Here is an 11399-nt window from a genome sequence, read left to right on the forward strand (position 1 = left end):
TGTGTGTGTGTGTGTGTGTGTGCGTGCGTGTGCGCGCGTGCGTGCACGCATGTGTGTGTCATTTTCCTCATTTATGTGTCACAGCAGAACATGAGCATCCCACAGCAACTATAAAAAGGACAACCAAAGCATCCCACCAGCTTTGTCACCTCAACACCAAATCAGTATCATCTCTCACCCAGGAACAGGGTTGGGGCTGCCTTTCCCAAAAACACGTAAATAGTCGGTTACGTAAAGTGATACGGCATCATTTCTGAAAATAAGCTCACTTTGCACCTCCCCTTGAAAAAAAAAAAGTGAAAGCCCATTGGGTAACTCCAACTCCCATTGTCATTGTGACACAGCACTCCACAGCACACAAGTGAACACTGCACACTGCACACAACGAAATTGCATGTATGCCTCACCCGTGCAAGGGGGCAGCCCTCAGTGGCGCCCCATGGGGAGCAGTGCGGTGGGACGGTACCATGCTCACAGTACCTCAGTCATGGAGGAGGATGGGGGTGAGCACTGGTTGATTACTCCCCCCACCAACCTGGCGGGTCGGTAGTCGAACCGGCAACCTCTGGGATGCAAGTCTGACGCCCTAACCGCTCACCCATGACTGCCCACTTGAGTTAAACGACTGAGCTTTATTTTTCTCCTGTTCTACCAGTTGTTCCCTTAAGGTGGAGATGTTACTTCTAGTTCCAAGATAGCAATTATCATCAAATCATGTGGGACCTGCTAGCTGCCAGCTTGTCCTATACGATTCTATTAAATGCTAGCTTGGAGGACGTACAGGTAACATCACCAGACTAATACAACGTCTGGAAGGTAAAACTCAATTATTCACCTCAAGGGTATTATCACTCCCCTCCAGGAAAGACGCGAGACAAGTTCTTCAAGTTACTGATCGATTTATTTTCTTCTTTATTAATTCTTTATCCACCATCGAACGATTACAAAGCAATAAACACAGACACATAGTAAGCAGACAATCCCAACACCCAAACAAAAGTGCCAAAACGAAATGAGAATCATACACAATAAAATACACATATACCTTCAGACTTTAGACAGCGCGTCATACAAGCAATTGCCGCGAGTCAGCTTCTAGCTTCTCCATAACAAAGGAAGTGTGCAACATTTAAAACACTCCGTGTGAAACACTAACCCACGCGACGTCACATCCCATTTAATCAGACATAATTGACCCCAGTTCATTCTTGACCCAAAAATAGACACATATCAGAAATATAAAAATATAAATGTAGAGGAAAGACATATGAAAATAGAATTGTAGAGAAAAACATACAAAGAAGAAGTCAGTGATATTTAAACAGCTAAAGGTATAGATGTAAAATGAGCTTATTTTGCAGAAATGGTGGGTTATCTACCTTTGGGTACTAATACATTTATCTAATCTAAAATTGATTAAAGCCTAACCTAATGTCAGGCTTACAGTGGATGTGTTGTTAACTCAAAGACGTACCTGCCATAACAATGGGCTTTTTTCACCTGACGTCAGACAGCTTCGATTCAATGCACTGGAAGCAGGTATAAGTAGCATCCGGTAGCATAGCAATAAATAAACATACAAACCACTCTTTTCTGCCTGAAACCGTTCATGGAAAACCATGACTGACCAGTCTAGAAAAATAAATCTGATTATGAACGCTTGATCAGTGCAGGGGGTTGACTCTAAGATTGCCATGGGCAAAGATTGATGCAGGGGCTGGCATAGCATGCTAAGTTATGTTTGACAAGGGCCAGATTGGAATAGACCAATTCTGACTAAAACTCGTCATGATCACAATATCAATCATAACTTTTTGACCAGCATGCACAATGAGTTTGGATCTGGAATATTTGACCAGCACAGAGGCAGAAGGCACTAAAGCTTGCTGAAGCTGTTCACATACCCAACGATGTCTTGATACACATATGTAGGCCTATATGTATAGACAATCAGAATGCAATGGTTAAGACTGCATATACAATTATGTATCAGCATATACAATGGAAATCACCGGAAGAATTCGAATATATAGTACACCATTAAAGTGAAGCACCGTAGGTCTGTAAGGGAAGATGGTAAAGCTGGGAGTGTGAAATAAGGCTATGACGTGTCTATCAGAGAACCCAGAGCAGAAGGCACAGGTGCATCTATAATACAACACAGCACAAGAGATGCAAATGTGAAATGATGGTATGACATTTATCCATACGATAGCTCAGAGTGAAAATGCAGAGGTGTATACATAATACAACACAGAGAAGAGATGCAAATGTAGCCCATGCACCCCATCCACTGCAGCGCCTCAGCCTCTATAGTATGCAACTACTTACTGTCAGCTGAGAAAAGACATTAATTAAGATACTGCAGCACATGCACATAGAATGGATATGTGACTGGATTTCAGTCGCAGAGTCACATGTCTCACAGAGCTAAACTGACAAAATCACCAGTAAAGATTTTTTTCGTTTTTATTTTCATTCTTGCGCTTTTCATTTTTCTTTTCTTGCCGAATGCAAGTCAATGTCTTGGAGAAGCTACTCAATGCTTCAGAAAACAGGTATTGCAATTATGCTGCTCACTGAAACTGTGCTGCCTATTGCCAAATCTTATCTTTTATGATTATTTATAAAGTAATAAACTAATGTTTTCTTGTATGACCAAATTACAGTATGTATTGCAGCTAAAATGGTCTATTTCTGCATTGAAAACGGCGGGCATGTAGAAGGTCCACCTTTTCATGAAAGGTGCAATTGTCCCAGTCATAATGAGTACTGATGGTGGTCAGGGATTCTTGAGATGAGGGACAAAACATGTCCGTGAGATAAAACTCATTGTAATTCATAAAATGTATTTAAAAAATGTGAAATAATTACATCAAACAATAAAACAAGAACTTTTGTATACCACAAAACGTCAATTTATGTTTTTTTTACAAATATTTCATTATTTTACATCACCTAGTATGCTGCCTGAACCTAAAAATACCCTTGTCCGAAAGGAAGATTCATGACTTTACAATACTTAAATAATAGTTTTAAATGAAGTAAAACAAACAAAATAGCTACTAAGATCATGTATTTTAAGTAATTATTCAAACTGTATAGAAATATACTACTTAAAAAATATATTTATGTACTTTTTACGTGATTGAAACTGTGTCCGGAGTTTCTGTCAACACCATAAGATTTTTCTAAAAATGAAAAAAATCAGGCATTATATTGGCCAACTCACTCTCTAAGGACCCCTTTTCCACTTCCTGATTGGTGCACATGCCATGAGGCCACTGATATGGTAAGTAAATATTTGTAATTTTTTCCTAAATTATCTTCTTTTATGAAACTATCTATGTCACAACCATAGAGTGTCAACACCGTGGACGATAAAAAACAAGGTTTATGTGATTTTATTAAGGAATAAAAGTTTAATCTAACTTTATTGTTGAGGCCACATGCAGCTGGTGAAAAACAAGATGGCTTGTGCAAAGAAATCACATGTTATGATGAAAAATAGAAGATTTCGTCAACACCATAAGACTCCATTAGTCGTCAACACCATAAGACATTTTGTCTTATGGTGTTGACGACTCATCTTATGGTGTTGACAAATGGGACTTAAATGTATAATTTACACATTTAATTACATTTTATACATTACTATTGTAGTGTCATTACTTCCTATTTTAATAATACATCTTCTGTGTATTTAACATTTCATGAATATCATGATTTCTTGTAATACTGAATTGAATTCTGTGTGTGTGTGTGTGTGTGTGTGTGTGTGTGTGTGTGTGTGTGTGTGCGTGTCTGTGTGTTAAGTAAGTTACAATTTCTCATTTACTAGGGCCTATTTATTAATTACTTTTAGAGTAAGTTACTATTTCACATTTATGGAATATGGTATATTTATTATTATGCTGATTTCAGTCGAACTAGTTAGTCAAGCAAGCACACAACATGTATAAACACTGTTATGTTTTTTCTCTCTCTCTCTCTCTCTCTCTCTCTCTCTCTCTCTCTCTCTATCCACACACACACACACACTTACATACCTACAGTGTGTTTGTGTGTGTGTGTGTGTGTGTGTGTGTGTGTGTGTGTGTGTGTGTGTGTATGTGTGTGTGTGTGTGCATGTGTGCCCTACTAACGACAACATTGTACATTTGTACATTTCAGGCTAGAATGGCAAAAGGGAAGCTTTCAGTAGAGGAACGTAAGAGAAGGAACAGAGAGTATCAAAAGAAATGGAGGGAGAAACTTAACAGCCAGCCAGAGAAAAAAGAGGAGTTTCTGAGAAAGGAAAAGGAAAGATGGGCAAATAGAGTGAAAGATGGAAAGTTAAAGACCATCGCTGATCTGAGCAAAAGAAAAGTACGGAGGAAAAGGAAGTTCTGGAAACAAGCACAGAGAGAATCAAGGGAGCGTAGGCAGAAAGCACAGGAGATTCAGCAGAGTCTTAACACCCCACCAGAGAGTCCTGTAGACATTAGTTTTGAGCAACCAAGCAGTAGTAGGCAACTACTTGCTGGAGAAAGATTGAGGAACAGAACAAGGCAAAGGCATTACAGAGAGATTAAGTCACTGAAAGGCAAACTGGAGAAGGTGCAGAAAGACAAGGACAAGCTTAGGAAGAGATTGAAACGTGGGAAGTTAGATCCATGTCATAGCACAGAAGATTCACCTCGGACCCAAACAAAGTCAATGCTTCAAGGAAGCAAGCTGAAAAACCCTTTAATCAAGAGAACATTACTCTTCCACCATGTTTTGAGTAAAGCACTAAACAAAAATGTGCATTACACTCAGAGAAGAGGCATGCTCGCACCACGGCACACACACACAACACTGTCTGGCAGAATCCTCAAAAAATATCACCTGATGCATCAGGTTCGTGAATTTGGCCTCAGCTACAAAACACTCAGAGAATACACACCAACCCAAAGAAAGCCCAGTTACCTCCAGACAATCTCCTCAGTGGTTCACACATTTTTTGAAAACAATGCAAGAATCACGACAGACAAGCAAGACACCATCACCAGAAACAAAATGAAACGTCAAAGAATGATAATGACAGACACACTGCAAAATCTTCACCAGTCATTTACTGAGCAAACCCCCGAAATTCGTCTCAGTTATTCCTCTTTCTGCGCACTACGTCCCTTCTACATAACACCACCCAAAACCTCAGATCGGAAAACTTGCCAGTGCCAGATGCACGAGAATGCCAAACTCATGCTTGAAGTTTTGAAATCTTTCCAGGCTGTGTCAACCAGCAAGCTTGAAGAGACATTTCAACTTGTCTGTTGTTCTCCGCCAAGTGAATCATGTCTGTTGCGCACCTGTGCAAGATGCCTGCACAAATCCTCAAGCCTGACTTCAGAGCAAGGGAAAACACAAGTGGAGTGGAAGCAGTGGGGACGGGTTGAAGAGAAAACAGAGGATGGAGTGCACGTTCACACCAGACTACAGAACCATACAGGCACTCTGTCAGAGCTGATGGATATTTACCAAGACAAATTAAGAAACGAAACAACTACCCACGTCCATCTTGTTAAAAATCAAACCAAAGAGTACCGAAACCTGATTGAAAATTGCAACGAAAGATCAGTGATCGTGCATGTTGACTTCTCTGAAGCCTGGAAGTGCAAGTACACCTCAGAAGTACAATCCTGCCACTATGGTCAAAACCTACCACTGATCACTCTCCATACAGGCATGTATCATACAAAGCAAGAAAAACAAGCTTTCTGCACAATTTCAGAATCGAAGCGCCAAGACGCAGCAGCAATATGGGCATACATGAATCCAGTCAAGATGGCGGCTGGCAAGTTTGGCGTGCTGACAGCTACGATGGCATATGTTTTATTAAGTAATTTTTTAAGTGAATTTTATATAGATCGGACTATGAGCGCACCGAACAAATGTGCGCAAAATAACAACTTTGTAGTAAATAAGCACCTCGGATTAGGGAAGAAAATCATTTTGGAAAGCTTGCTGTTCCCTTGCTGGTATGTGGAACGAAGCAAGGCCGTGAAAACCGTGACGCGTCAGGTGAATCGTGGCGACTTGATCATCTGCCTGTGTTTATTGTTATCTGGGGATATACACCAATTCCCTGGCCCAGTTGATTATGAATTCAGCGAAGAACTGGAATTGATTGCGGGGACACAGAGCGCTAGGTGTGGAAGCATTCCTGAGGCCTGTGCCGCTGGGGAGGCCAACGACATGGAGCGTGGCGCATTGGAGATGTTGGAGATCAGTGGGGCGAAGCCAGAACTAGACGGAGATGACGGTCGGAGAAACATCATGGGGAATTATGTGGAGCGCGGCCCAAGTGGGGAACACCGCGCAACGCCAGGGGTGGACGCCGGATTCTTGAAGGGAGCTGAGGAAAGTTTGTCTCTCGTGGGAATTAGGCGTGCAAACAAAGTGCAAGCAGCATTGCTGGACAAATTGGATAAGCGTCATGACGCAACATGTGTGGAAACTTTCTTTTCGAGTCGCGGATTACATGTACTTCATCTTAACATCAGAAGTATTTTGCCAAAGATGAACGAGATCCGACTCATCTGCAACAACAACAAGGTGGGACTCTTATGTTTTACTGAGACTTGGTTGGATGAAACGGTTAAAGACACTGAAATTGAAATCGAGAACTATTGTTTAATTAGGAAGGATCGAAACCGGAGAGGGGGTGGCGTCTGTGTTTATATAAGATCGGACATTTGTTTTAATCAAAGACTGGATATGCACGAGGACCGGATCGAAGCTGTTTGGGTAAACGTGCTTCTGCCTAAAACCAAACCAATATTAGTGGGTGTTTGTTACCGTCCTCCAGACCAGTCAAACTTTTATGACCTGATGGACGATGTGTGCTCGAAATGCGTGGACTTTATACATTCGGAAATTATTTTGCTGGGGGATTTGAATACAGACGTTTCCAGAGCTGAACTTTCAATGACTAAAAGTCTGATGAACTTTTGCAATAATTTTGGCCTTTACCAACTGATTAAAGAACCAACTCGTGTTTGTGTGGCCACGCAAACCACAATTGATCTTGTTTTAGTTTCTGACAAATCAAGAATTGTAAACAGTGGTGTGATACACTATGGGTTAAGTGATCATTCCATGATTTTCTGCACTAGAAAGATTAAGAAAACTGTATTTAGAGGTCACAATACCATAAAATTCAGATCTATGAAAGGTTATAGTAAAGAGGCACTTATGGATCGCTTAAATGAAGTAAACTGGTCACCTGTGTTGAAATGTAATGATGTTGATAATGCCTGGCACAATTTTAAATGTTTATTTTTGAGCTGTATAGATAAACTTGCACCTTTTAGAGAAGTTAGAGTTAAACAGAGAACTGAACCTTGGATAAATGATGAGATACTTGAGGCCATACGGAGGAGAAATAGATTGTATGAACAATTCAGAAAAAATAAGAATGATAAAACATGGATAGAGTATAAGAAACTGAGAAATGAAGTGAATAGACTAGTGGTTCATTCTAAAAAGACCTATTATAATGAGAAAATTCTGGAGCATAAAAATGACTCAAAAAAGTTATGGAAAACCCTGAAAGAGTTGGGCTGCAACAAGAGGCTGAAAACTAAATCATGTAATATAAGCCTTGACCTTGGAAATAGGATCATATCAGAAAAGGACGAAGTAGCAAATAGTTTTAACACATACTTTTCAACAATTGCTAGCAAATTAGTTGAAAAGCTTCCTGCCATGTCCAAACATTATGAAGAAAGAAACGTTTCCGAGTTTTATATCCAGCAAGGGGTTAAAGGAAATTAATTTGCTATAGAGAAGGTGTAAGAGGAAGATGTACTTCTGAAACTTAAACAACTAGATAGCTCTAAAGCAACAGGTCTTGACAATATTCCATCCCGTATCTTGAAAGATGCTGCGGAGAACATCAGTCCTAGTATCACTCACATAATTAACATGTCTATTGAGTATGGTTACTTCCCTAAAGACCTTAAGAATGCTAAAGTAATTCCACTTTACAAGAAAGGGAGCAAGCTAGACCAGGGCAACTACAGGCCTGTCTCAATTTTATGTACTCTATCGAAGGTAATTGAAAGAATTGTTTTTGAGCAGGTTAATAAATATTTAGCAACTCATAACCTAATATATGAACTTCAATCAGGATTCCGTAAATCCCATTCCACAGACACATGTTTACTGTACTTAACTGATTATATTAGACAAGAGGTTGACAAGGGCAACTTATGTGGTATGGTAATGTTAGATTTGCAAAAAGCATTCGATACTGTGGACCATAGTATCTTGCTGACAAAGCTGAGGGCCATTGGTTGTAATAATACAGCAGTTAAATGGTTTGAGTCATATTTGCAAAATAGAAAACAAGTGGTGGATGTTGGGGGAGCGCTATCTAAACCACAAACCGTGCAATGCGGGGTCCCCCAGGGGAGTGTCCTAGGCCCCCTTTTGTTTGTCTAATATATGAATGACCTCAAATCAGTGTGTTCGTGTGAATTGTTTTTATTTGCTGATGATTCTGCATTAGTATTTTCACATAAGGATAAAAAGATTGTTGAGTCCATCTTAAGCTGTGAACTTTTAAATGTCAGCAAGTGGCTAGCATACAATAGATTATCTCTTCACTTAGGCAAAACTGAATCCATCTTGTTTGGATCTAGAGTGAAGCTGAACAAAAATCCTGGGTTTGCTGTACTAGCTGGTAATGCTGCACTACAGGCTAAGGATTCAGTCAGCTATCTTGGGTGTGTGCTGGACAGTCAGCTGTCTGGAGTTGAGCAAGCCCAGAAAGTCATTACTAAGGTAAATCAACGAGTACGTTTTCTGGCTAGAATTGCGAAGTATCTGGACACAAAGGCTATGATGACCTTGGCAGGTGCTATTATTCAACCCTACTATGATTACGCCTGTTGTTCTTGGTATAATGGCCTAAGTAAGTATTTTAAAAACAAGCTTCAGACCTCACAAAATAAACTGGTAAGAATCATACTAAACCTACCCCCAAGAACCCACCTTGATCCCATTCACTTTCAAAGGCTGGGATGGCTAAAAGTTGAGGAAAGAGTTTGTCAAATTGAGATAACCATGGTACACAAGATTTTAAAAGGAGATGTTCCTAAGTATTTAAGTAACTTTTTTAGGAGAGTGCGGGATGTTCATAGCCACTCCACTAGAGGGAGTGCCACTGATTTTGTTCCTCCTAGAGTACAGACCAAAGTAGGAAAGGACTCATTTTTATCTGTTGCATCAAGTATGTGGAACAGATTACCAAGTAATGTAAAGACAATCAGTAACTTAGATGGGTTTAAACGTGCTTTGAAGACGTGGATAAGGGGGCAGTCAGTGTAGGGAGTCCTTGTTATGCTATATGTTGTTGTATGTTGTTTTATATTGTACATAATATGAAATTGTGGAGCTTTTATATACAAAACAAGTAGGGAGTCCTTATGTTATGTTGTTGTTGTATGTTGTTGTATATTGTATATAATGTGAAATTGTGGAGCTTTTATATACAAAACAAGTAGGGAGTCCTTATGTTATGTTGTTGTTGTATGTTGTTGTATATTGTATATAATTTGAAATTGTGGTGCTTTTATATGCAAACCAAGTAATGTGGTATTGCAGTCTTAGTAGTAATGGTGTTTCTTATTTATTCATTTTCAATGGAGTTTTAGTTGCCACAACGCCACTCATGCCATTTTAACATCTGCTGCCATCCAACATCAAGGACCACAATGGAAATAAGCCCTTGGGCTTTATTGTGTAATCCTGACTCTCTGTTGTTTTCTTTTAGTGAAGTATGTGGTGTGGTTTTTGCTTGAAACTAATCATGTATTTGCTTTTATTCAAGAACTGAGACTGTCAAATAAAATCAATCAATCAATCAAGTCCTGAATGATATCCATACCAGATTTCCCTTTTCACTTTTGGTCGGATGGTCCAAGTAAACAATATAAAAACAAAAAAAACTTTCACCTCCTCTCCACCATCCCTCCTCAACTGGGGTTTAAGAATGTGACGTGGAATTTCTTCCCCACATCCCACGGAAAAGGAGCCCCAGACGGCATCGGTGCAACAGTCAAGCGTTGTGCTGACAGGATTGTTCTTGGCGGAATGGACATCGCTAATGGCATGACATTTCATCAGCTTGTGTCCAGCCAGCTAACTGGAGTCCACCTACACTATGTCAGCAATGATGATTTCCTTACTTATGATTCTGCCCTCCCCGAGTCCTTACGACCCATCTCAGGAACAAGAAAGGTTCATCAAGTTGTAGCTCAGGGCAATATGATCTACTGTAGGGATATTTCATGCTTTTGCAATGAGCCACAAATCTGCCGCTGTTTTAATCCAGTTGCACACCTTCACACTCAGCATGCAGATGAGCATAGGGCTGTTCAGAGTCCTCTTGCAATGTTGGTGGAGGCAATGGAGGAGGAACCGACTAGAGCACCGGAGGGCTTAATATCAGTAGTGGGACCAAGTGACATCAATACAGAGGATTGGCTTGCTGTGGTTTATGACTACAATTGGTGGCTGGCTAAAGTGCTTCAAACAGATCAAGACCACGGGGATGTTCAAGTGGAATTCTTCCACCCTCATGGGCCATGTAGTCGTTTCCAAAGGAAGCAAGGGAGCCATGACGTCTGCTATGTCCCATTTGCTGACATCATAGTCAAAATTGACCCATCATTACCAGTCCGCACAAGCCGCACGAGGGATATCTACCAGCTCTCCTCAGAGGTCATGGACTTCCTAGATGAGGACCTTTTCAATCGGTTGTTGCCAGGTGTTTAAATTCATGCCATGATATAAGAGGAGTTCAGAAATTACAGAGTTCTTGCATTTGAAGACTGAATTGACGAACATTATTCATGTTTTTCTCCATGATCTGTATATTTGATGAGTTAATGGACTGTTCAAGAGATCGGAAATGAGTATGGACTGTTCAGGAGATCCGATATGAGTTTATGGACTATTCAAGTGATCTGATATGAGTTCATGGACTGTTCAAGTGATCTGATATGAGTATGGACTGTTCAAGTGATCTGATATGAGTTTATGTGCTATTCAAGAGATCTAATATGAGTTCATGGACTGTTCAAGTGATCTGATATGAGTATGGACTATTCAAGATATCTAATATGAGTTCATGGACTGTTCTAGTGATCTGATATGAGTATGGACTGTTCAAGAGACCTGATATGCTTATTGCCAAATTCCTGTGGGTGTGAGTTTAAACATAAGGACTGGTATTAAATGGCCTTTTATACTGATATGTTACAGTTGAAAGTTGAGTTTTTGAAGTTCAGAGACCATGTTATATCAAGTTATCCCCAGTTCTATTCTAATTCGTCAACACCGTAAGACGTGCGTCAACACCGTAAGAC

General features: G+C 40.1%; 1 protein-coding gene across 1 annotated transcript; it reads left to right on the top strand.

The window, feature by feature from the left end:
* Positions 1 to 3084: 3084 nt before the first annotated feature.
* On the top strand, positions 3085 to 11015 carry LOC134450479 (uncharacterized). The gene is made up of 4 exons (XM_063200325.1): positions 3085 to 3292; positions 4174 to 4440; positions 5212 to 5235; positions 10156 to 11015. The coding sequence occupies exons 1-4, from the start codon at positions 3290 to 3292 to the stop codon at positions 10804 to 10806; spliced, it is 945 nt and encodes a 314-aa protein (XP_063056395.1). The 5' UTR covers positions 3085 to 3289; the 3' UTR covers positions 10807 to 11015.
* The last annotated feature ends 384 nt before the right edge of the window (positions 11016 to 11399 follow it).

Source organism: Engraulis encrasicolus, chromosome 6 (genome assembly GCF_034702125.1).
Source record: "Engraulis encrasicolus isolate BLACKSEA-1 chromosome 6, IST_EnEncr_1.0, whole genome shotgun sequence".
Taxonomy (NCBI): domain Eukaryota; kingdom Metazoa; phylum Chordata; class Actinopteri; order Clupeiformes; family Engraulidae; genus Engraulis; species Engraulis encrasicolus.